Here is a 26761-nt window from a genome sequence, read left to right on the forward strand (position 1 = left end):
TGAACAACACTGTCGCTTCTGTCATGTAATGAAAGGGCACGCTAGTTTTGGTTTTATTTTCTGGATTTAAGTTAGTTTTGAACTCTTCTGTTCTTCCCTTCACTTTGGAATATCGAGTTTGCCTCCTGGGAGTCAAAGAACTGAATTTCTCTAGAAGTTATTACAAGTTCAGCGTAAGATCACAAACATGAAATACAAGGTTTGTAAGCTCTTCAGTGTGGTTATTTTTATAATCTCTGATGACTCTTCCAGAAGTTGGCAGTGGGATGCGAATGCCTGTACTGCTTTATTTCATTCAAAGGCTATTGAGCGACCAGCCCATAGAAATAATAGATAATTTTTGCCCGATAGCTGCTGAAGAGATTTGGGGGCTTCTGAATTCAAGGTTGTATCTGAATGGTTGTGTTTTCGTTATCACCGATGAACTTCTCAAGAATGTAACCATTTCTGCACCTTTTTGTCCTACAGAACCATGACACTGGGTACAATTTGGTTCCATCATTGTCGAAGCGTAGTGTGAAGACAGCGAGCGGCGCGGGGCTGTTTGCGCGGGGCTGTTTGCGCGGGGCTGATCGTGCGGGGCCGTTCAGGGGAGCTTTGCTGGACAGCTCCCCTGGGCATTGGGAGCACGCGGGGTCCCGCCCCGCCCCTCGCTCCCACTCCTGGGGTAATGCAGGACAGGGCTGCCACACAGGTTCTCTTCTTTTTCTTGCTGTTGTTTCTCGGATCATAATTCAATCTTTGTTGGCCTAAAATGAAAAACAGTGGTCCTCTTTTGCTTTTATTCTACCAGATGGGTTTTCCAGCTCCTGCAAACAAGCCAATATTAGGTTCTATTCTAAGTGTAACCTTTAGCCTCCCTCAGTTATCACTCAGTAATGCATGTAAGCTTCTGGATTATCTTTTGATTTTTATTGCTTGGGCATCTTGGTTTTGCCTCTGATAGCTCTCCTGCAGTGAGCTTCTGTTGTTGGAGGATTGCAGTTGGTGATAACAATTTATTGCTATTGCTATATTGTTGATAATTATTATTATATAATATATATATGTATTATACCTTAGAGCAACTTCCAGTACTGAAAGGGGCTGCAGGAAAGCTGGGGAGGGGCTCTTGATCAGGGAGGGCAGGGACAGGATGAGGGGGAATGGTTTTCAGCTGAAAGAGGGCAGATGGAGATGAGATTTTAGGGAGAAATGTTTAGCTGTGAAGGTGGGGAGGTCCTGGCCCAGGTTGCCCAGAGCAGTGGTGGCTGCCCCATCCCTGAAGGTGTTCAAGGCCAGGTTGGATGGGGCTTGGAGCCCCTGATCCATGGGAGGTGTCCCTGCCCATGGCAGGGGTGGGACTGGATGGGCTGTGAGGTCCTTTCTGACACAAAGCATTCCATGATCCTATGATTCTATGATTTTTATGACAGTTTCTCTGAAACCTCTCCATGCCTTTAAAGATACGTGTCAGGTTTCAAGGCCTCTTACTCATTTAAGTCTTTGCTTGGAACGTGGACTAGTCGTTTCACTCTGGAGAATTCCAACGTGCTACGCACTCATGTTTATTTTATGTTGATACATCTCGTTAAGTTCCCATTGTTACCAGTGTGTTCAAGGAAATTACTTGTTATCCTGAGCATGGTGGATATGAAATGCATGCAACTGTATTTCAGGGAGTAAATTTTTCATGATTATAGCCCGTGGGTACTAAATAAGAAATGTCAGCTTCTTGGGTTCAGTTGCACTATAAAAGTGTGCCTAGAAATAATGGATTCTGGGACAGGGAAAGGACAACTGTAGCACTGAGCTCGTAGGTTTAAAAGCAGAAAATATGTGCACTTAACTGCAGAGAGAAATGTTCGGTATTGCAGTGCACAGTCATTAAGGCTTTGGAAAACTGTAACAGATTCGGGAACGCAGCAGAGAAGGAATGTGAATAAGAGGAGTGTGTGTAGTAAACACAGCTTTTTAAAGAGCTTGAGTTAATGTTCCAGAGAGCAAAAAAGAAATCGGTTGCCTGTATGATTTCATGCCCTCCCACATTTGTTCTGCTTTGTCTCACACTTAGGCTACACTGTAGAACGATGCTGATCCTGAAATCTGTACAGGGAGGAGGAGTGAGTGTTGAAGCTATTGGTTAAGGATCCAAACCAGCAGCTCCGTGCTGGCTCAGAAGCAGCTATTGTCTCTTCTGCTCTCACACAATTTCTCCTCTGAAATATTTCTGCTTTTTTTTTTTTCTTTTTCCTCCTGCCTCCTCACACAAAACTGTGCTTAAACTAAACAAATACCTCCCTGAAAAGTAATTTTTATTGTTGGCAATCTAGAGTGCTCAGGGCTATTAAGTACAGTGATAAATAATTTCTGGAGCTATAAATATTTTTAGGCATTTGTAAACACGTTGCACATTGTGTTGGTTTTGATGCTTAATAACATAGGGTAACTTAGAATTTATATGAAAATAACCATCACTATTTCTTGAATTAAAAATTTGCTGTGAGTTCATGTTTTGTAAAATCACATTGTAGTACAGAAAGAAGCAACATGGATGTAGCCGATCTACAAAACTTCATTCGGTTAATCCGAGAAACTAAGCCAGTTTTTCCAGTAACGTAAGTGGTGACTAGCTGGTCTGTCAAATACTGAGGCCTCTTAGAAAGGGGCATTTTTGTGTTCTTTTAGCTTAATCTGTAGCATTTCATCACAGTGAAGTTTACATTTTGCTTTGGGTGCTTCTAAGGATTTCTGCGTATTGCCACAACCCCCCAAACTCCCAACAGTACAACACACAAAGTTTGTTACCTATTTGTTTCCCTTCCTTTGGTGAACTCCAGTCCCTTGATGTCTCAATGAAGCCTCAGCCCCTTCAGCTGAACTGACTACTGGGAACTAGTATCCTCGTTAGGGCTGGTTCCTACAGAAGTGAATCAGAGAATGTTTTAGGTTAGAAGAGACCTTAAAGATAATCCAGTTCCAAGTCCCCTGCCATGGGCAGGGACACCTCCCACTGGATCAGGTTGCTCCAAGTCCCATCCAACCTGACCTTGAACCCCTCCAGGAATGGGGCAGCCACTGCTGCTCTGGGCAGCCTGGGCCAGGGCCTCCCCACCCTCATCATGAAGAAACAACAGCGCTATTGAAATACTCACACTTCAAATTATTGTGTGGATTTCAGGTTTGGTCTAAGATGGTGTTTGAGAAACTTGCTCCGAAGACGAGGTACTCACAGTTGTATGGGAACTTCATCTACTGTCTTGGAATGAGGCAGCAGTAGTAAAGGTGGGAAATTGCACATCCCTTGTGATCCAGAGGTACAAGGACTTATTGCTGACAATACACAGGAACCAGGCACAAGAATATTTTGGTAGTCTTGGAGTATTTCCTAACTGCTAACCACCTAAAACCATTTGATTTATATCTAACAGGTTTTTATTTTACTTGAAGACAAATACAGGATATGAATATTTCTCTAGTAATGTAGAGAAAACTAAATTTGCAGTCAAAAATTTGAGCAGATGTCCCAAACAACTGTCTTTTAAAACCCAAAGCACCCCCAGTCATTTGCACCAACAAAAGTTGGTTTGTTTTTGATTCCTGCCTCACAAAAATTAACCATCTGCTCATTAGCTGTGTTACAAATGGAAGAGGTGAAATGGAGCTGGTGTGGCTCGCAGCTTTTTGGCAGATGCTGAGAGACGTAAGTAGGGTTTAGTAGTACTTTTCAGTAACAGTAAGTGGTAGGGACAGGCCTATATCAGAGAGAACAGAGAGAACAGACCCATGTGAGAACTATTTACATTCCAGCAATGCCTACACTGCACACAGAGCAAGTTTAATAGCCAGCGAGGAGGCCTCAACCACATGTTGCAGGCATGTTGAAGACTGAAATCCATTGGAAGACTGTTAGGGAATTTCTATCATTCACGCCAATACAAAACTCAGTCCTCTGTGAGCTTCAGGTCTATATTCCATACTTATCATAGAATCACAGAACCAGGTCTGAGCTGACAGGGGCCTCTAAAGACCATTGAGTCCAAGCATGTGTTACCAGAAATGCTTGTGTGGTGTAGGTGCCGTGTATCTGCATGAGGTCTGCAGTTCTTGGAACCAGCCGGTCTGCCTGAGATACGGAGGGGACTTTATGACTGAAAACGTTTAATTTCAGTGCCTGACTGGGAAGCGGGCCGAGACCCGTGCGTTCAGTGCACAGTTTGCTGGCTGTAGTGACTGAGGAGCATATGGACGGTGCGTTCTGGTGTCTGGCGTTTTGTGGCCAAACCCTCATTAGGGGCATCTTAAAATTACAGCAAGTGACAGCTTTCAAGATATTGCCAATAACTTCAGGCAGCTGTACGCTAACCTGCAGTCTGCTTCCCAAGTGTGCTTCAGATATCTCTTAGAGTGAAATAGCTCCTCAAGATGTGCTGAAAAGCAAAAATCAAGAAAATACATTTTCAGCTTGAGGTTTTTGTTATAACTGTGATTGAGCTGGAAGAACTGGCTGATGCATTTCAAAGAATTAATTGGAATAATTTTTGAATTATTTTGGTCATGATTATACACTTAGCTGGGAAATAAGAATCCTGCGAAGATTCCAGTTTTTATGTAACTAAATAGTAGTTGATGCTGAATAACCAGAAGTACTTGGAACATTGACACTATTCTGAAAGATAAATACACTACATAAAACTGACCTTGATTTCGAAATGAACAAGGGTAATTGCTAATACAGACGATGATTAATTAAGATTAACGTTGATTGAGCTGGTACCTATGCCGTCCACAGCTGTTGCGGTGACAGCCAAGCATATGGTGAAGGAGAAGACCTTCAGGGATGGGGAGAGGAGTGGGGCACACAGGTATTCTGTGACGGCCTGGTCAGCCCCCCTGGTTTTGCTGTAGCCATTCCAACAGGGAAATAAATCACGTTAGGCTATGTCTCAATCTAGGGTTGCTGCACTGCATTCTGATTAAATACATTAGTGCTCCATCTCTAAGATCACAGGGTAACTTTTCTCTAAACCTTCTGGAAGGACTCTTTCAGGAGTCTGTAAACGTGTACAGAATAAAACCCCAATTATTTAGAGCTTTTCATAATGCAGGAAGAATAGGGCACCTAATGAAATGATTAATCAATAGGTTAAAACAGATTGAATCTATTTCTATCATAGCATTCTGGGTGTTCTTCTGATAACCTGTTCAAAGTCAGAGACGGGAGGGCAGCTGGTTGGAGGGAGCAGGCAATGAGAGTTCAGAGTCAGAACAGCTCAAGTAGCTGTGAAAGAAAAGGTCTCTCAATTACGTGCACAGAGTGAATGATCTGGTGGCTGAATCTCAGTGCTGTAATGAGCTTTTAGGTTGGGTGTGTGGCAAATACAGTGTTTCTTCCGCACAATTATTTGCCTGGTGGGATATGCCATCATAGGATGTTGTAGAAACCTCTGGAAGTATTTGGGTTCCACTATAAATTAGATACATTCATAGAGGAGAAGACTATTGAAGGTCAGGATGCGTAATTGTCCAAGTGTACATTAGGAAGTCTCAAAACTAGGAGGATGCCAGGAGCTGGGTGAGGGCTGCTGTGCACCTGCTGTGTGTCGTAGGCATCTTCAGTCACCACTGTCAGGGATAAACTCCTGCGATGGACAGACTTCAGTCTAACCGTGCAGCAGTTCTTAAGTTCAGAGCTTTTCATATCACAGGTGAGTACGTCAGCCATGGGTTGTTGGGTCCTTTGATCTTGGTATGTCTGCCTTTCTTTAAAAGGTTTGCAAAGTTTTAGTTGTGACTGAACACAAACATTTCTAAGAGAATAGAGTTATTTTTCTTCTGATTTGCCTTACAAGGTAAAACCTGTTTAAAATGTGCTATAAAGCTTCCTTGCTGCCGAGCCAATGATAAGTAATGAGTATCAGAGGATGTCTTCTCCAGAGAGCAATGCGTCTGTATTGCATCGCCTACTATTGCCTCTAGCAAAGAAAAACAAATAGAGGGTTTTGGGGGAAATACAAATTTTCCAGTTCTCAAGTTGTTAAAGAGTTAAAACCTCATTGTGAATACAAGGGAGAAGGCACATTCTGTTCGGAGAAGTTACAGCTTTGTGCAGAGAGAAAATGTTTACAGGCAGGGTAATGTATCAGCAATTTAGTACTGATTTGATAAATGTTTTCAAGAAGATGGGAAGTAAGATGGGCGTGAGGAGGAGAGAACACAGCCCAGCAGCTGAAGCCTTAAATAAGGTTTTGCAAGGGGAGAACCTTTTGGGTTGGAAGTTCTCCCCTTTTCCCCCGTGGGGACTCTGAGGCTCTGTTTTGGTGGTCTGTACAATGGAGACCAAGCTTTGGCAAGCTGAAGAGTGCATGATGTCATTGGATGCATAACATATGCACGGCGAGCTAGTAAATGCTGTTCACACTGCAGCATGTTGCCAGATGTGTGTGCTGGAACGCACTTGGAGAAATGGAAAACCCATCTTTATAAAGATACTCGGAAATGATACAGGAATGTCCGTCCTGAGTCTGTCCTCAGCCACAGTGTCTACCGAGTATGAACATGCTCTGTGGGGTCTCGCTCCTAAACTCCACATTTCTGCTCTTGGGAGCAGTCCGGAGAGAAGGCCTTATTTAGCATTTTTCAGTTGCTCAGAGATGAGCTCCTGTTCTACCCAGGAAACTTCTCTAGAGCTTCTCAGTGTGAATTATTTGCAGCAGATGAGAATCAAAGGAATCCATTCACTCGCTTTTCATTTGCTTCCTATTTTGAATGGTCCCACCACCATCACCACAGAGGCTTCTGGTGCCTGTTCTTCTTCCTGATGCACAGCTCTCTCTGCAGACTATCCTGCTTCCAGGGATTATTTGAATCTCTGACTCAACAGTGCTTCACATGCAATAAAACCAAAGGTGGGTTTACGTTTTTCTGTACTTTAGGGTGAAAATACAATTTCATTCTAAAATTTGTGGTCAACTAAGAATCTTTGTGTTCAGAACAGTCTGTGTTACCTGGTTGCTGGTCTGCTGAGAGTTAAATTCAGCTTTGCTTCTTCCTTTTGCACAGGCTCTGAGAGATTAAAGGGAGGAGGGGAACTGCTGGAAGGCAGCAGCAGGAGAACGCCTACAGAAAGTCAGGAATTCCTTATCCAAATGGGACAGTATTTCAAACTTGAGGGATTTTTTTTCTGTTTTGTATATTTCTGCTGGTTTTTTGTGTTTACTGGTGATTTTGCCTGCTGTAAGGGTTTTCTTCCTCATACACATAAAACACGATTTGCCGTACGCTTCATTCTGTAGAAGGTAGATCTCCAAGGTACCTCCCCAGCCTGACCGGGCAGATTTGGTCTGTTTTATCAGGAGGATCAAGAGCAAGCAAACTAAACAACTAATTTGATAGGAAGGGCTATTGGCTTTAGGGAACAACTGGTCTGTCTGGTGTGTGGTTCCTGTAGCTGTTCAGATCAGTGTAGCAACAAGAACTCATTTATTTGTTAAATGGAATGAACCATTATAAAGCTGTTTTAGTTTTAGGACTTCAAAATTATGCTTGTTAGGCCTGAGCCTTTACACAGGTGAATTAGAAGGGATTTTTAACCAGAAGGACAATAGTAATCTTCTAAGTGTAAATATGAGCCTATGGCTCACTTTCCCCAAATGATAGTGCTGATAGAATGGTGTTGGGGCAGTGATGTGGAAACATGACAGTCCCTCCACTCCTGAAAGCTGCTGCCTTGTCACACAGAACAGAGTAAACGACTGTGACCAGGCGGAGAGAATAGATCAAACTGATTTGTCTGTCATCTCTTGTTTATGCAGCCCATAAAGAACACATCATATGTAACAGTGAAATTCAAGATCTACAGGGCCTTTTCCATCTCTCCTAGATCTTCATAGTTCACAGATGTTTTAGTTCCTGCTTCCTCTTTGTTGTTTTGTTTTTGCCTGTCAAGTAATTCCTTTCCATGGTTGCTCTTCTAATGTTCCTGACGCACATTGAACACCTGCTGTCAGAGCTGTTATGTATCAGGTTAAAGATATTGCCAACATCTCTTTTGCATATATAATTCCTTCATTAAGTTTTCAGTTCTAAGTGCATTTTCTGTGCTGCTTCTTGGTTATCAATAATTTGCTGATAAAGTTCTGGGAAATGAGGGCAACAGGAGAAGAATAGCGGAGCTGCCTTATAACCAGAATAAAATGTTATCCTGACCATCCTATCTATAATAGAATCTGTGCAGTAACATCCTGAAATGGTTCGTGTTGCAGCCACACTGAATTCGTACACAGGACTGGTTAAGTTTTGGTGATAACTTCCCTCTCTCCTGGCTTCCAGTTGCTCTGCAGTTGGTTCTGCCACCGAATGTCAAGGCTTAGTTGATTTGCATTAGCAGAATTTTGCATGTAACCTGCTGATGCACTGATTGACACATGGCCAGAGAAGAATTCTTTTCAGAAGTAACCGAGATGGTCATTATATTATTTCTGTTTTGATTCCTTTATTCCTTTTTCACTTTTCCTACTGTCTGTGTTTGGCAGTTGGAATGGGACAAAGCCTTGGTGTCTGTGCACGCTGATGCTGAAGTCCTAGGAGCCTGGAACTGCCAGTCATTGAAACAGTTACCTCTGTCTAGCTCTATGATTATGTTAATTGAAGAAAGGAAACAGTATGAGGCATTTTACCCTTAGTATGCTTGCTCAGAGCTAACTCTGGAAAGGAAGTATGATTGTATTTCCAACCACTGACCTGCTGTTTTCAAAAAGAAAAAAAATCTTTATCTTGAGTTAGTCATCGCTTTATAAAGTCCAGGAGCATAAATCAGATCGACTTTCAATGACCAAGCTTATTTTAAAGGTCAGTCTGTAAACTTAGCAAATATAACAAGTTATTGATTTCTTTGAATCTAATGACTGAGCTTTGCTTATAATGGCATGGTTGGAAAAGTCCACATCCAGCTATGTCTGCTTATGCAGATGCAGCTTGAATATTTTCTTGTTTTTAGCTCTTGCGAAGAGCTCACCCCTCACCTTTCCTGTCAGGCTTGGACAGATATTGCTGCATGGTTGGCTCCTTCTGTTTCTCCATGTAGAAGAATTTTAGTAACTCTCTTAGCCTTATGTTCTTTCACTGTTGGATGGTTGAACACGCGAAGTTAAATGAAGCAGCTATGTTCTTCTGTATTTTTAAGCTGGAGCCATGGCTGGAGACCAGAAGTGTCCTAGTTATTCTTAAACACTCTCACAACTTTGTGCTAAAAAATGCCATTGCAAGTCAGGTTCTGAATAAGTGTTTTGTGATGGAGCAGTGCACTGGTCAAACCAAGCTGGCTGAGACTTAGCTTTGTCACTGGCTGGTTCTCAAGGTCTTGTTTTGATGAGCTCTCTTAAGCTTACTATCAAAAGTAGCAAAGCTAAATAAAACTGTATCAGAAACTTCATGGAAATGAAGTGTATAGGACTACATCTATGTCTATATCTACTAAGAGACACCCTCTTTTGGAAAGAAGAGGCTCTCTGAGCATTGAGGGTGCTGTACCCCGTGGGACAAGGCACATTGCTCGCTGTGGGCAGGTTGTGGCAAGGTCTGGGCTTACAGTGGTGTCAGTAATGAGGACAGTAGAAGTTCAGCCTCCACCTAGATGTGCTTCTCCAACAGCAAGCGGGTCTAGGTGATTGTTACAGGTGCATTCCAAAGGGAACTGTTCTGTCTTAAGAATCTTTGATGCAAGTCCTCTGAGAGCCCAGATTGTCCCTGCTCCAATGATCTTGGTGACGCTGTATAGTGGGGAACAATTCTGCGGTTCTGTAAATGTTTCTCTCTAACACGGCAATGACAAATACTTCTGCACATTAAGTATATCCTAAAGAACAAGTGGCTGTTTGAACACCTCTCTGAAGATGATGTATCTGATTTTTCTTTGTGCACTTGTTGGCTGTGTGTCTGCAGACTCTTTGTCCTTGTACAGAAATTCAGTTTATTTCTTTTTTCTGTTCCCGTAATTCTGTAGCAGTGCAAGGGGCTGCTGTATGGCTTCAGCATGCTGTGGTTTGGGGAGAAGATGCTGCTGCGTATGGATGAGTTGTGTCACATCTCTTATTCATACAGTCCCAACTGAATATGGGAGCAGACACAAATGAAATTCCTGTTCCCCGTTTTATGAAAAAGTTCAGCAGCAGAACTGCCTATCATTGTAAATCAGTAAGGAAAGACTCTTTAGAGAGTTATAAGTGCTGTTCCTGACCGTTACAGGATCTCTTTTTGAGTACCTCGGGGCTCAGGAGCAGGATAGCTGGTGTAACACACCTACATTTCCACTGCGCGGAAGAGAAATTTTGAATAGACAAAACAGATCTTTCATGTTACAGTGGTTTTACTGTGTAGCCCTTTTGGAGGGAACAAAAAAAATGAATTAAACCTTGCATTTCTTTAAATCTAGAAAGTCTGTTCTGCATCCTGAAAAGCAGGACACAGGTAATATGTGGAGTATGTCACAAAACTCCCTTCCTTCCCGTTTCCTCTTCCAAAGAAACCTGTGAGCTCCAGAGAAGGTGTTTATCAAAGCAGTTTGTGTTTTTCTTTGTTGGTCAGTACTGTAGATTGCTGACAGACAGACTCTTCAGGAGGAATTGCCACCACTCAGCACTGCTTGCTTTGGCTTCCTGGGGCTCTTGGCAGATGAGGCGGTTCAGCTCCCTGTGCAGCTGGTTGCAGTTCTTACATGAAATTTGTGAGCGCAGCTTGTCTTTCTCCCCCACCTCTTTTTTGTGACTCATCTCTTTAAATTATCCCTTCACTGTCCTTCCTGGCTTTTCATATGTCATAGGCTTTTTAACAGCTTCCTCTGCTCTGAAACACTGACAAGTGTTTTTTTCTGTTTTAACAGATAATTCTGTAGCATTTACAGATACCCGAATAATCAGTGGTTCCTGCTTGTCTTCTGGGTCGTGTGTGCTTGGTTTGGTATCTGGTTTATATTTTATTATTGAAGTGCTAAGAGCATGATTTTACCTACCTGGTTCAATGGTGTTGTGAATACCTCATACAGCTTGCTCTGAGAGAAGGTTAAACTCTTGTGTGTATGGGAGAATACAGAACAGACTGAACTGGGTTATGGAAACTGTGTGTGTTCTCTGAGCGGTCTTGCTGACATCTGACAAAAAACTCAGTGCAAAGCACATCCTATTGATCTCGCTTGTGAGTTTATTGGAAATACCAGTGCTTAAAGTGATCCAGAACTGTGGGTTATCCTGATAATAGGATGCAGACCTGATCTGTAAATGCGTTCTCAGTGTTTTCTGGGCAAGAAGCAATGGATCAGCTGATGTTCCTTGGAGTAACTGATTTTCTCTGTTTGTTGTGGGTGCTGCGGGTGGTGTATGGGTGGCTCTCCTGCCGCCTGCAGAAGCGCCTGCAGCAGACACATTTGAGTTATTTTTAAGGTGCATTTACAGAGCAGGGTGACCTCCTGAGGCTTTCTAGCACTTCAAAACACTTCCTTGCAGTTTTTTTCTAAGTGCTCTTAACCCTTGCTGGTTTTGGTAATAGTGAGGGATAATACCTAAAGTGAGGGAGCACAGAGGATGGAGCCAGGCCCTTTTCAGCAGTGCCCAGGAACAGGACCAGAGGCCATGGGCACAAACCGAAACACGGGAGATTCCTTCTGGACATCAGGAAACGCTTTGTCACTGTGAAGGGTGATGGAGCGCTGGCAGGGGTTTCTCAGGGAGGTGGTGGAGACAGTCAAAAGCCACCCGGACATGCCCTGCTTGGGCAGGGGGCTGCACGAGGTGACCCCTAGAGGTCCCTTCCCACCTCAGCCATCCAGGGATTCTGTGGTTTGTTGCCTACAGACAAACTGCAGTCTCCAAGAACTAAAGGAAAGTATGCTTTTTGTGTTAGCTGTGTCTGTTTTCATTCTTAAATTTCTATTTTTCAGTAAAGGGTAATGGTTTGAGCTGCTGGTGGGTAAAAGGCAGGTCCTGCAGAATGGCTGGAGTTGCTTGGCAACAAGCAGGAGCAGGGAAGGAGGTGAGGAAGAAAGAGCAGCTTCTGAATGTATGTATCCCCTCTGAAATCACTGGCATGTGAAACAGGAGAGCTTCCTCAAAGACTTACAGCGTTTGGGAACATTTCTCGAGGACGTGAGGGAATATTGGAACATGGAATGAAATTGCGGTTGCCTTTGAATTCTGCTACTTAGAGTCAAAAATATTTATTTCTAAATTCCCCATTCCTGAGGTCCCCTTTCCCTCTCTGACTGACATTAGTCCCTGGGTGTTCCTGCTCTAGTCCTTGCTTGTGGCTCCACTCCGTTGCTGCCCGTTCTTTGGGGTCCATCAGCGCTGCTGTTTAACTGGGTGGATGAGGTGTTGTGGAGCGCGATGAGGCACGGGTGCGGGGACAGACACCCACACACCCGAGCACACACAGACACACGCGCAAACACACACGTGCTGTGCACAGCTTCTTTTGTCTCCTGCTCCCTTTCAGGTGTGCGCTTTTTCTCTCCAGCCCTTTACCCCTCACTTAGTCTGTAGGGACTGGACGCTCCTGCTGTTCCAGTGCAGAGAGCCCTGCTGCCTGTGTCTGCTGTGCAGTGGCAACGTGGATGTGATCAGAAGCCTCACCTGCATGTGAAGTCAAGCTGAATTTGTGGAGGTTTTTGATCAAATTATCAGTGTTCCTAAAGAAACAAGATATTTCCTTGACAGCTGCCTCTTACTACCAGTCTCCTCCTTTTATTCATTTTTTTCTGTGCTGAAAGCCACTTGCCAGTCTGTTTAGCATAACCCAGCTAGGAGTACAGCGGTGGAACCTTTGGGTGTTGGAGAGAAAAATGATGAAACCTGAAGTCAGCAAGAGGTGTACAAGAATCCTGGTTTTCAAGGCAGAAAGACAAAAGCTCTTAAGGCTGGGTAGCTCCTTTTACCTGCACTTAGATCAGATTACTGGTGTATCCATAGCGTTAGAAAACGGGCCCTCAGGAACTGTGGGGATGAAGAATCTAAATGGATTACAAGCCTCAGAGCATCTTGGCAAATAATGACAAGAGGTGAGGAAGTCCAGAGGGTCATGGAGACTGGTTGTTTCTACTCTAATGGATAGCGAGAGACATTTCCACTGGCTTATATTCTCAGGATAAAGATTGGTGAGGAAAAAGACGGAGTGAGATGGTTCTGCTGGGGATGGATGTACAGTGTGGTCGTTACTTGGAAAGAATTTAATCCTACAACTTCAGTCACAAGACTTTCTTCTTTGGTATTAACTGCTTGGCTGGAATTACAGCAGCGACTTCTCCACTTCTGTTACGGGCATGCAGAGGGCCATCCTGTACCAGTTATCTGAGCATATTGGGAATGAATTGGTTATATTACTTTCCTTCGTGTCTCTTCTTGGCTTTCTGTGTTGTCTTGTGGATTCTTTGGGAAAAGCACTACTCTGCAAGCTTTGGAAGGTGCCTGTTGCACAGTTCTACCAGTAATGAACAATAAATAACATACGCTGAGAAATAAGGGGCAGTTTCAGTGCTCTGAGGTAGAAGGAGCTTTTCCTCCCTCGACCTCAAGCTACATTCCTTTAGGATCTGCACAAATATTGTTGCGTAGGAGGTGACAGACCCTGTTTTTGGGAGGATGCCGGTCCCTCTGTGTGTAACGAAGGGTCCAGATCCCACACTGTCACCAGCCCTGTGAGGGGCGCATCAGCTGCCTGACTGTCCCACTTTGATGTGTGTTAGATCATTATAGGTGATTTATTGGGCTCTTTGAATTTCTCGCTTGAGACAGCGGATGGTGGTGGAAGTCAGCAAGGGAAGACTGGTAGAAGACTCTCCTCCAGGAGAGGAGAGATAGCAGAAAGGATACTCTTTGGTAAATCTTTGCCTCCCAAGGCAAGGATTACTTTGACCCACATCTTGACTGAATTACACATGTCTCCATAGCAGCAGTAATTGTGCTTCCTACGGAAAAAGGGAGGGGGAAGTCCTAATAAGAAGCAGGTCCCGAACACGATATTTTCTGTTCAGAGTCATGTAATGAAAGAGCTGATGTGTCTTAAGCCAATAACAGAGTCACAATCAGTGGTTTGAAAGCAAACGCCTTCCTTGGTAAGATACAGTTAAAATTTAGGATATATTTCCTAGCTAATAAACCAAAGAAATATACATTTTGCCAAAGGATTATCACATAAATATTTCACAGGCACAACATAACATTTAAATAACGCTTTTCATGATGAATACAGCCACTCACACGAAAACCGACGAGTTTGAATGGTTGTTCTGTTAATATCAGATCCACCCTGCGTGGGCACGATCCTTTCTAGTTCCTCATGTGGAGACCTGGAAATTATTTGTGTGTTCTGTTTGCATCTTGCTTGTTGAAGTGTTGGACGTGGAGCGTACTGGGTCTGGGGGGGCTGGAGTTGATTTTCTTCTTAGCAGAGCATATGGTGCTTTGGTTTAGATTTGTGATGTGCAATGTGGTGTCCTGCGTTCCCTGGGACCAGCGTGGGAGAGGTGTGTGTGCAAGAGGCCCTTCTCTCAGTCCCAGCGCAGGTATCAGTACTTGATGGGGGACGCTATCGCAACAAGATTAGCTCTAATCTTGTATGAACCAATTTGATCATTTCGTGGTACCACTGAATAATTTGTAATTAGCAGCAGGCACCTGCAGGCCTCAGATAATTTGCCCTGCGTGACCACGGCCCTCTCCTGCCCCTTCAGCTTCATGAATCCACTTGCCAGTAATAAATGCTGTAGCCTTTTTCTTTATCTTCAGTTCATTCTGCGCCTCTTTGAACTAAGCTGTGCTACAACTCTCTAATTAGTGTTAAGCAACCAGTTTTTCTCAGCAACTTCTCCTGTCAGAAGTGGTATTTTCCAGATAAGTATATCCTTATTTTTCAAAGCCCTCTCTTTGGGTTTTCAGCTTGGATTATACCCCTGCGAAAAACGCCTTTTCTGCTTGACTAAACAAAGCATTTTCTGAAGTGATTTTCAGTCTTTTGAAGAGAGTCAGCTGCTGAGATGTGAACCCCAGGTAACCTAATAATGAAAATAATCCGTGCTACTGCGACGCGGCATAGAACAACCAATCTTTGTTATCAAAAGAACAGGGCCAAATGCTGTAGTCCAGTAGCAAAATGCAACAGGAGCAAAGGGCAGGTGGACCAAGAAGACCAGCATAATGCACTAACACTTTGTAGGACCTTGAATGGCTTTCCTACCTGCTATGTCCTTGCTCTTTACTGTGCACTCTCTCCCACGCACTTACCAGGATGATGCGAAGGGACGTGTTCCTGCTGGCGGTGGCCCTGATTTAGCAGGAGGCTTGGACTGGATGAGCTCCAGAGGGTCCTTCCAGCCCTGACCGTCCTGGAATTCTGTGACCTGAGCTCCTTTAGTTGAACTTTGTGCTTCTGTCTTCCTACATAAGAAAGGAACGGCAGGTCGTGTGCCCAGAGCACCGATAGTGTGGAGGTTGCAGGTAAATTGTGGCTGTAAGTTGGAGAAGAACTTGCCATAAACTAACATCTAGAGATGAGTTGGCTTTTGGTGATATCTAGTAACATAGAGAAGTGCAATTCTGGAAAGATCGTTGATTCCTGAAATCAGTGAACTCCTGTACACCAATTACTGCACTTCAAGGGAGTTCCCTTCTCCCAGCCTGGGGGAATTCTCTGAAATGCTTTCTCTCAGTTCCTTAGCAGCTGCAGTAGCTCGGATCAAGTGCGCGCTATCTGATCTTTAACCAGCTGCAAGGTGCTGTGTTTGTGCTCAGAGTGCTGGTTTGAGGCAGCCGAAGCAATAGACACAGAGCAATGCAATGAATTGAAAGCTGCTTTAATAAACTCAGAAATAAAATAATTTGATTTTATTACGCTTCATGAATTTGCCAAGGGACTCGGCTATTAGGAGCTGGATCTGCATCCCTCTGGCTGTGTTAGGGTATTGTTAACTGTTAAAGTGCTGGCATCTTTCAGAATGCCAGTCCAGTGAGCTCACAGAAGAGTGTACGGCGTAAGATCAGGTTGTTACTCCAAATCATTATGTACCTGCTGAATGCTGTCCAATTTAGCTGCTTGCTGAACTGTAGAATGACACTATAAACTGAATTCTCCCACTCTTCTGAGAGCCTAACTTGCAGTCTGCTCATCAAACTATTATCTCCAACAGGACTGTTTTCTACTTGCGGTATACACGATTGCTTTTAGGTGACGTACTTTGGCTGAGCGGAGGGACTTTCAAGGTATTAGAACTTAGATGTTATTAAAAATGAAAGGTTATACAAGAAAGGAGATAGCACATCAAATAGTTCTAGGTTCTTGGCAAAGATTAATTCGAAAAAGGTACTTTAAAAGATTTGTTTTTCATTGAGTTGTAAGATTGAGGTCTACTATCAGATATGTCTTAATAACACACAGCTTTCTTCTATGTTAGTGAACATCTTAAGGAGAAAGGAGATGGGGATTTGGCACAATACACTGGACTGTCAGATCCACAATCCAAATTTAAAAAATATCAGTAAATCGGGGGAAAGGGGGGAAAAAAAAAGGGTATTGGTGTGGGCAGTTTTTGCTGCGTGGCTTTGTGCCAGCCAGCCAAAATGCTGACCCTTATTCACCCATAAATATTGGAAGGAATAAAATGTTTATTGCTTATGGGTGTATGTTTGGGAAGAGCAAACTGTTCTCTGAGAGCTCCTGTCCCAGTGTCCCCAAGTCTGGGCCATTCACTCAGAATGGATTAATGATGCTGTTTCTTATGGAAATTTATCCTGCCTTTATTCTGGGTGTCTTCTATGGCTTTGACAATACTGCCAACATAATTTTTTTTTTCAACAGCAAAAATAAAAATGTTTAAATATAGCAGAAACGCCAGTCACTGGAGTAGGAATTAAGATGAGGAGTGAGACAGCTCACCCCCTTTTGTGACAGGTGAACATGCTCACCTCCTGCTTTGCTCCCTGTTAATTATCTTTACGCGGGAAGGATTTCAAAATCCTCCTGTTGATCATGTCAAAACAACACATTTTGGATACAGTCTGTGAATTAAATCAAGCCTCTTTCTGACAGCATCATGGTAAGTGGCATTGTCTGATTCTGATCGTTTATTTTCTTTCCTTGGATCCCAACTCTGTCATTTACAGAACTCTCCAGAATTGTCAGTGCTAATTTTTGAATTGATGGAAATCCATGAGTTTCAGGGTGCAGGGGCTCTCCTGTCAGTACAATAAGGGGTGTAGCTCCATCCTACCCTAGTTCTGATGAGTAAAACCACATGGAGTTCGTCGTCTGCACTGTCACACCTCTTCACTTCTGCCCCTTCTGTCTCTCCTTGGCGATTCGATTCATGGCGTGGTGCCACAAGGACTGTGAGAAGCCCAGGTGAAGGGGTGCGAGCAGCAGCACAGAGCCTGGAGCTGGTGTTTGAGGTTAGGGCAGGATGGGGACCACCGGAGGTGGCTCTGTGGCTGAGCCATGCTTCCAGAACTGCTGCTGCAGCTTTGTCTTCACTCCGTAATCCTTGCAGTCATCGTGGAAGGGATGTAACTTCTGACTAGAGGGGCTTTGACCTGAAACACCCTCTATGAGTAAGCTGCTCCGAGGCACAGCATCCTTCCGGAGTAGGGAACTGCAGGGAAAGGCACTGGCTGTTCCATTTCTATGAGGCCAAGCACTGGACATTCATTGTTCTATGCTTTCATACTACATTTTGTCACCAAATTGATCATTTTCTTCTGAGATGCTGCACTGAGGGTCATTCATCATAGCAGTGAAAACTGACTCTGCACTGCTTCTGTCACGAAGGAGCCGTTCCATCCTGGGTCTCCCTTTTCTGTCCAGGTGGCACCTTTGGGGCTGGGTGGGAGCTGTGGGGACAGAGCATCCCCCTGCATCCCCTGGAGCTGGGAGGGAGCCTTAGGGACAGAGCATCCCCCTGCATCCCCTGGAGCTGGGAGGGAGCCTTAGGGACAGAGCATCCTCCTGTATCCCCTGGAATTGAGTGGGAGCTGTGGGGACGGAGCATCCCCCGCATCCCCTGGAGCTGGGAGGGAGCCTTAGGGACAGAGCATCCTCCTGTATCCCCTGGAGCTGAGCGGGAGCTGTGGGGACGGAGCGTCCCCCGCATCCCCTGGAGCTGAGCGGGAGCTGTGGGGACGGAGCATCCCCTCGCGTCCCCTGGAGATGGGTGGGAGCCGTGGGGACGGAGCATCCTCTACAGCCGTGTGGGAACCGCGGGGAAAGAGCATCCCCCGCATCCCCTGGACGTGGGGCCGGGCGGGAGCCCTGGGGACCGTGGGAACGGGGCGTCCCGCGGGGATGGAGGCGCGGGAGCCCCGGCGGCTCCCCCGGCGCGGCGCGGGGGCCGGAGCGGCGGCGCGGGGCGGTCCCGGTGCCTTTGTGCGGGGCGGCGGGGGCGGCGCCGGGGCGGGGCGGCGCGGGGCCGGGAGCCGCGGGGAGCCCGTGCGGCGCGGCGGGGCCTGGGCGGCGCGGGGCAGCATGAGTGCGGGCTGCGGCCCCGCCGCGCGGATGCCCCGCGGCCTCGCTCCACAAATATGATGAAATGGCAGCCCCGGAAGAAGGTGGGTGGCGAGGGGGAGGGCGGCACCGCGTCCCGGGCCGGGTACCCCCGCAGCCGCTGCTCCGGGCAGCCCCTTCTCCCCGCGCCCCTCTTCTCCTCTTCCCTCTCATCGCCCCTCTTGTCTCTCTGCATCCCCTTCCTCTTCTTCTCCCCCTTCTTCTTCTTCTTCTCCCCCCTTCTTCTTCTTCTCCCCCCTTCTTCTTCTTCTCCCCCCTTCTTCTTCTTCTCCCCTTCTTCTTCTTTTTCTCCCCTTCTTCCTCTTCTTCTCCCCCTTCCTCTTCTTCTCCCCCTTCCTCTTCTTCTCCCCCTTCCTCTTCTTCTCCCCCTTCCTCTTCTTCTCCCCCCTTCCTCTTCTTCTCCCCCCTTCTTCTTCTTCTCCCCTTCTTCTTCTTCTTCTCCCCTTCTTCTTCTTCTTCTCCCCCTTCCTCTTCTTCTCCCCCTTCCCCTTCTTCTCGCCCTTCTTCCCTTCTTTTACTCCCCCTTCTTCTTGCCGTCCCTCCTTCTTCTTTTCCCCTTCCTTCCCTTATTCCCCTCTTCCCCTTCTTCTCGCCTTCCCCCTTCTTCTTCTCCCCTTTCCCCCTTTCTTCTTCTCCTCTTTCTCTCCTTCTCCCTCTTCTCCCCCTTTCCCTCCTTCTTCCTCCTCTCCCCCTTTCTCTCCTTTTTCCTCTTCTCCCCCTTTTCTCTCCTTCTCCCTCTTCTCCCCCTTTTCTCTCCTTCTCCCTCTTCTCTCCCTTTCTCTCCTTCTCCCTCCTCTCCCCCTTTCTCTCCTTCTCCCCACCCCGTCCCCGCTCCGGCCGCCGTGAACTTTTCTCTCCCCGCGGGGCTGCGGGGCCGCCGGGCGGGCGCTGCGCTCCCGGCCGCTGCCCAACATGGCCGCTGGCTGGAGCTGGGCCGCGGGTTCGAGCCCCGGGGGCCGCGGGTTCGAGCCCCGGGGGCCGCGGGTTCGAGCCCCGGGGGCCGCGGGTTCGAGCCCCGGGGGCCGCGGGTTCGAGCCCCGGGGGCCGCGGGTTCGAGCCCCGGCAGCGCCTGCCGCCTCCAGTGCGCTTGGCACTGCATTTTATTGACATTCTTTTAAGGGAAAATCCAGCGAACGGAGCATTTCGTGCGCCCCTCCCCAGCGGTGACCCTGCGCTCCTGGCAGCTGTGCACTCTTACACTTCTTATTTTCTTTTTTCCCCCTTTTTCTTTTGGGGAAAAAAAACCTGCTGGAACCAGCAGGGCTCCTGCTTTCTCTGTGGCGTGATGTGCGCTGCTGTGTTTTACATCAGGGAAGAAATAGGAATCATATGTGAAATGCATGAGAGTGTCTCTCGCTTGGAGTGCAAGACATGGGAGCAGACGGTGCTGCGGAGCGTCCCGGTAGCCGTGTGCACCGGCACGGCGTCCCCGGGGTCCCGCCGGCTTTGTGCCGCTGGTGCCTCCGCTCTTCCCAGCCCTTCAGGAGCTGTTCCTTTAGTCTTTTCCAGCGATGATTGCTTTTAGTGAGTGGGGTTCTTATTTCAAATTATTGCCCCTTCGGCAGGGCGAATAGAAGGAGGGTGGGTTCGATGGGAGCGTCTGGGCATTTTTCACGCCCGTCCCTGCCTCCTTTCGGGCTGTTTTTAAGATGTCTACAAGCTATAGGTTTCTACGTGTCTGTTTTTACTATTTTCAACCAAATGTGCAGTCTCTCCTGTGGTTATGGCTGTGGAAACCCCTCCAGGCCATGGTTACAGCAGTATCGACTGAACCACTGAAATATTTTTCTTGGCTGCTGGCTGGACTCCTCGGCTCTGGAAGATTCCATGTCGAGTGTCAGGATTCACTCGGCAGTGCTGGCTCACCCGCTTGTGCTTAAATCACGATGTCAGACAGTTATTTCTTTTCTTCATGCTATTGTCTGTGTCCAAATAAAGTTGATTTTGGGCAACCGAGTTTGATTGCGTAGAGGGCGCAGAAGACGGCGGAATCCGTCTGAGCTGTCAAGCCTCTTGCTGGTCTGAGCGAAAAGTGATTCCTGCTCCCGCTATGATGTGATGGAAACTATGCTGGTTGGAATAGGCTCTGTTCTCGACTGTAGCACCAGTAAAATCTCAGCAGAGGTTATTTTGTCGGCGTTGCCAGCACACTCACGTGAGGGCAGCCAGGATTTCTGCTGGCCTGGCCCCGGTGCCTTTGTGGTGTTGCAGTCATGTGCTTCGCAGAGCGGTTTGAAGCAAATGACTCACGCAGACCGCTCGCTCGGGAAGGCACTGCTGCTCCAGGACGCAAAACGAGGACGGTGTCGTAGCTGCAGCCTTCTGGAGCCCTGGGTCGTTTATAGCTCTTGGTGGTTGTGGAAAGGGACTTCTGAGAAGTGGTTTGCCTGCCTGCTCCCCCCTGCAATCCCCAGACTTGAGAGCTGTCAGTACGAAGCTGTACACGTGTCCTGCATCAGGAGCCTTGTTTGACATATTAGATTTGTACTCACGTTCTTTTGCTTTACCCACTTTTTTTATTATTAAATGTTTATTGGACTTGATGATCCTGTGGGTCTTTTCCAACCTAGTGATTCTGTTTAGGGTGTTTAATTCATCGCAGGATTTTTGCTTTCACAGCTGTTCAAATGTGCAGCGTAGGATCGTGTGCAGTTTCAGTCCTGTGAGTAAACCTGGAGGAAGCTCCTTTGTTTGGTGATGCTCGCTCGTAGCGTGTAAGGCAATATCTTGTGTTCAGCTAATGAAGAAAAGAGTTTGCACGTGACTGAAATATTTTCTTTCTGTCATAATCAGCATGTAATTTTCTAAACTTAGAAAAAGAGGATTGTTTACTCCTATTTTCTGCAAGCACCAGAACTAGGAAAGATACCATTCCTCAGGACTTCGCCGCCTTGCCTCGGACTCTGTTGGCTCTCGGGTTCCTCGCACGGAGCAGGGTTTGTGTTGGTGGCCTGGGGGCTGCTGCCAGGCTGAAACTCAGGCATGAGGTGTCCAGCGCGTTAGGTGAGCGCAGCGGCCCTGACACGCTCTCAGGAGGCCGGTAATTAAATTATACCTGATCTGGATACACACGGCTGGCGCATTGTACTGATTATATTCTTTGAGAAGCATAAAATTAGCCATGTTAATTTGTTGAGTGGCTCAGGCGGCAGGAACTACATCTTTCTTTCCAGTCTGTCCTGTATCACAACCTCATTTTGCAGCTTCCTTTGGCTTCAGGGCACGGTTTGCTGGAAGGATGCGTGTGCCGAGTGCGCTCTCCCAGGGATGCTGGCTCGCAGGGGATGAAATGCTCTGTGCTGCAGTGCTTTTTGCTGGATCTCATCACCCCACGCTCACCTCGGGCTGCTCCAACTCGTTGCCGGCTAGGATTTGCTGCAGCCTCTTGGCTGAGGGAGGAGGAGAATGGCTGGATGGTGATGTTCTTGTTTGCTAGTGCAGATTCCTTTATCTGAGAATAAAAATGATAATAAAATCCATTTTACTTGTGATCTCATAAGAGGATACTGGAGTTCAAGTGAGATCACACCTTTCAGAATTCTTCAAGTCAGCAAGTTGAAAAAAGTGGTCCTTTAAGTTTATTGAAAGTAACCTGGTTGTTAATGAGGAGCAAAGGGGTAAATTGAAGAAGGCTGGTAACAGAAACTGGTTTATATGCTAAAAAAAATATCACGCTCCTTCAGTGCTCAGTTTTGATGACTGCCTGTTGGACCAAACCCGAAATCACTGACTGGGCCAGGTGCAGATTTCATGAGGGATTCTGAAAATCGTTAATTATAGCACTGTGATGAACTGCAATCTGCCTTTGTTACATGCAAAAGTTATGTGTATTTACCAAGAGTGTTTTGGTGAGCAGATTCATTCACATTTACCAACTCCTTTATAAAGAAATAGCTTTTCTGGTTTTCCTGCACTGCAGAAAACAATATGCCTTTAGTAAATTCATGCAAATCTCTTTATTTCTGCCATAACGCGTTCTCTTTGAGCTCTATATTAGTTTTTTGAAGTCTGAATCTACAGTATTATGATAAGTCCAAGGGCTCCATTAGGATTTTAAATAGCGGCTCCAGACTGTAACAGCGCATTTCATCTTGGTCACTGTTGGTTTTGAAAAACGTAACAGCAGGATCCAAAAGCTCAGCCTTTTTCCTTTTAGCATGCAATTGCACCACAGTTCGTGGCTCTGTCTATCCGCGATGCGCCTTGATCTGAGCAAACACGTCGACTTCTGCATGGATGGAGGGGGAACCGTTTACTCCCTGTGCCCTCGAGAGCTGAAGTGGGGTCTGGCTGAGCCCGAATACCTCTGTGAGATGAGACGGTTGCTATTAATTTGATTAGAAACAGTGGAGTGGCTCTGTGTGACCTCACTCTTGTCAGGAGCGGTGCCCGTGTGGCCCGTTACGCAGAAGCGCTGTTGGAAAGACGTGCTGAATGCAATCTGTATTGTGTTGCTTGTAAAATGTCACAGGTTGTAGAGTTCTTCCCCCTGGGGAACGGAGCGGGCTGGTTCCTGGGCGAGCTGCTTATGTAGAGGTAACCTTTTCCCTTGGTGTGGTGAAGTGAGCTGTGCTGCACAACGGGAAAGGACTGAGAAATATTGACAATGCCAATTTCTGCAGAGGAGCAGGAGCTCAGCTGACTCCGGGCTTCCTTTCTCTCGGGATTAGCGGGTTACGGGTAACGGTGGGAGCGGTTGCGTCCGGATTTACCGTTGTGGCAGGTGCTCTGATTTTCCAAGGTGGAAAATCAAACCTGTTTAGCAGAATTCTGCACATACCAGGTGAAAATAAGCAGGTTAATTTATTCCCCTCCTTCTCTTCCCCAACCCTACTCCGTCCCCCCAGGTTTATAACTGGCAGATATCAGAGGGCGCTTAAACTGGAAGTGTTCACGGTAGGCTTTTCTATCTCATATTTCTTAAGAGGCTTTTCAAATCTAAATCTACCCTCTTGTATGCTTAAATAAACAAAAATGGATAGTACTCCTGACCTGTTAAATATTGTAGATCTTTTCCATTTAAGGCCATGGAATACTTGGCTCTGGAATGATGTGATGCCTGAATTCAGAGAGATCGGAGCTGGCAGTCTGTGGATATAGAACTCTGTCCTCCTGTCCTCCGACAGCCACCTGGAATGAGGATGCTTCTTCCAAAGCTGTCTGGTCGAAAGAGACGTAGGCTCTGCGGCTGAGCTGGCTGCCAGGGCAGGGCTTGGCTTTCTGGACGTGCCAGAGTGACCGTTCCCTCCAGAACTTTCCCAGTCGTGTCTGCAGGACTATTTGCCGCAGATTCCCCAAGGCTGTGGGGTTTGGTGGTGGTTTTGAAGGAGAAAGACCTGAGGAGATGCCCTGGCAGTAGAGGATTAGGAGGGAAGTATAAACGGGGTGTGATACAACAGAGCGGTGCAGTGGCAGCAGGGGTCCAGAAGACTCCGCTGCTGCTATTGGTGGTGAGATATGTGAGGCTGTACTGCTTGCTTATTAAAAAAAAAAGGGAATAACTGACATTGTTTTCCTTCTGCACAAGAGGGACAAAGGCAAAGCTTAGTTTATTGTAACCTCTGGTATTTTGTTTGTGTTTATACAGTTTTTACAAACACTGCAGCAGCTGCTGCCACACGGGTCCTCGCTGCCCAAAAAAGAAGACGCATCAAAATGCTGTCCCCAAGCCTTGATTTACTCAGCGGAAAAGAACCGAATAGGACAACACAGTGTTATAACTTGATCTTCCTTTGCCTTGATCTGTGGAGGTGGCTTGTTCTTCCTGTTCTGTGTGCACCTTCAAAGTCTGGGTCTCTTAGTCTTCCACGATGCCCTAACGGCGGGGTCGTCAGGTAGGGACGTAGTGGTTCTTGTTAGTGTCAGAGATGGAGGCGCTGCCAGCAGAGCAGAGCTGGGGCGTGAGCAGTGTGATCACAATGTAGAATTCACCAAGAAGCAATTCCTCCTGCTTTTCCTAAATAGAGCGTTTGATAGGGGCACTTTTTGCAGTAAATGCTGTGCTGGAGAATTTCAGAGTAGAAGATAATTACAAGTAATTATGGAAATTTCTGCAAGGGAGGTTGTCTTAATTTGTTCCTGTTAAGGAATGGAACTGCTCTAGTTGTGGCATTTGAATCCTTTTAGGGGATTAATGCAGTCTTTCTTCATTACTGTGAATGGGCTTTGTAGCCTTCTGGTAGATTGAAAATCACCCTTTTAATCCTGCTTATCCATTTGAATTTCTACTAAAACTTAGTTTGATTTAGAAGAAAAATCAATCACATGCACAAAACTTCTCTTAAGCCAGTTCTGTTATTTCAAGAGCTGACAAAAGAGGTTAAAGATGAGCGTGTGGAAGCACAAGGGGAAGGGTACCTGTGGGGGAAGGTGAAAGCGGAGGGTGTGATACTCAGCACAAGGAAGAATTCACTCCTTATAGCAAAGGTGAGATGTGCACGTTGTACGTGTGTTTTCTGGTAATTGGGGATGCCCAATTATTTACTAGCTTGCTGCATTTAGTGGAGTAGATGAGGACTATGAGATGAACAAGTGTGACACCTTATTGCAGACCAAGTTTCCGTGCTGTTCCTGGGAGCACGAGTAGTACAGTGACTTCAGATATTTTGATAACCCCGATCTGGGCTTGTTTAGTTTCTTGGTGTACACTGCATTGGAATGACATTACACAGCTGAGACAAGAATGTTTATGTGATAGTCTCGGCTGAAACTCTGGAATCAGAATTTAAATTTTGTGGCTTTAGTTGCAAATAATTTCTGTCCTTTTAATGGAAAATGGTTTGTAAAAGCACTTCTTGCAGCTAGAGTACAAACGGGTTGGGTCTCTCTTGGACACAAGCTGTGGTTTGACCTTTGCTGGTGCTGCTGGATGTCCCACTGGCGAGAGGAGCTGAACTGGAGCTGATCCACGAAGGAGGAGGTGGGGATCTCCCACTGAGGTCTGGGAGGCCGGGTACATCGTGTCGCAGCGCTGCGGCCAAGCGGGCTGTTTGCATCTGCCCTGGAAGCTGAAGATGTTGATGTGGAGACTCCTGGACATGAACCAGGTTGTGCTTGGTGCCGTATGAGCCCCTGCAGACACAGGCTGGCTCTTGGCTTCGCTGCACTGCCCGAGGGGAGACTCTAGGGCAGAGATGCCCAGCGTGGCCGAGTACCAGTCTGCTGTGGGTCCTGCTTGGGCTCTGCTGCCCGGTGTCGGTGGTGTGGAGGAGGCTGGGCAGCCCTGGGGGCAGCTCGTGGGGCTGGCTGGCTGAGGCATTTCTCTGGAGCAGCTTTGCTGGTACAGGACCCAAAGGAAACTGTTATAATTCTGGGAGCTGCTGCCTCCTCACAGTAATTCAGGTGCTGTGTGGTTGTGGAGAAGCATGTCAAGATATACTGGGAACTGAAGTGCCATCAGAGTGATAAAACAACTGTCTGATCTCATGGTAAACGGCGCTGTTTGCCTTTCAGAATTTTTGTGTTCTTCTTTTTACCTTGTCATTATTATTTCCATTTCTGTTATGATTATCTTGTAACCTGCCAGGTGATGATATCGGCTCATCTACCTTGAAACCCAAGTCTGGAAGGGAAGCAAAGGTAATTCCATTGATATTCTGCCAAGTATCCTCATTTTCCTGACAAACCTGCTGTTCTGTAGCTTTCTGCAGCAGACACCGCTGAGGCAGACTATCCGTATGCCTCCCATATGGATGATTGCACGGGGCTGGCAATTCTGCCTCCTCTTAAAGTGGAATCACACCTAAGCAGCCATGAATTAACCTCCATAAAACATTCTACTATTTTTACTCCTAAGTGGCAGGAAGGAGGGACTTAGAATGCTGATACATAAAATATCCAGCTGTGTTATTCATGTTAATTAGGACTTTGCAGAGACTGTTAGGACTTGGCACCGTCCCATTTTCCATAGAAGTGTTAGTTTGTAATGGTTGGAGAGCCCGCTGGTGAATTTCTGGGCTCTGAGTTTTAGCTTTTGCTCAGGTGCACACCCATACCTGGTGTATCTGAGCAGAGAAACCCCAGTGGCGCTTTGCCACAGCATGGAATGTGTGCCCAGTGTCCTCGCTCCCCAGACCTGCTGGTTTCTGGCGTGTCTCTGGTGCCTTTGTGGCAGTTCTGGTTTCCTAATGGCACCTGTGAGGTATCAAGCCATGAGTTTTGGCATAGTGGGGACTTCCACAGCCATGAGTCCTGTTACCATAAAAGATGCTGGAATTTCAGGACTTAGAAAAGCAGCAGATGTTGG

General features: G+C 46.4%; 1 protein-coding gene across 3 annotated transcripts in view; it reads left to right on the forward strand.

Annotated features, from left to right (window-relative positions):
• TTC28 (tetratricopeptide repeat domain 28) overlaps positions 1-26761 on the forward strand; it is a 123007-nt gene that overhangs the window by 15188 nt on the left and 81058 nt on the right. Inside the window, exon 1 of one of the 3 annotated variants that reach the window (XM_069871155.1) lies at positions 18454-18560. The exons of the other annotated variants lie outside the window; for them this stretch is intronic. Coding sequence (XP_069727256.1) covers positions 18534-18560 — 27 coding nt within the window. The 5' untranslated portion in view covers positions 18454-18533. Of the gene's footprint in view, positions 1-18453; positions 18561-26761 lie in introns of those variants that run through there. 3 annotated transcript variants of the gene reach the window in all.

The sequence above is a fragment of the Phaenicophaeus curvirostris genome, chromosome 17 (genome assembly GCF_032191515.1).
Source record: "Phaenicophaeus curvirostris isolate KB17595 chromosome 17, BPBGC_Pcur_1.0, whole genome shotgun sequence".
NCBI lineage: Eukaryota > Metazoa > Chordata > Aves > Cuculiformes > Cuculidae > Phaenicophaeus > Phaenicophaeus curvirostris.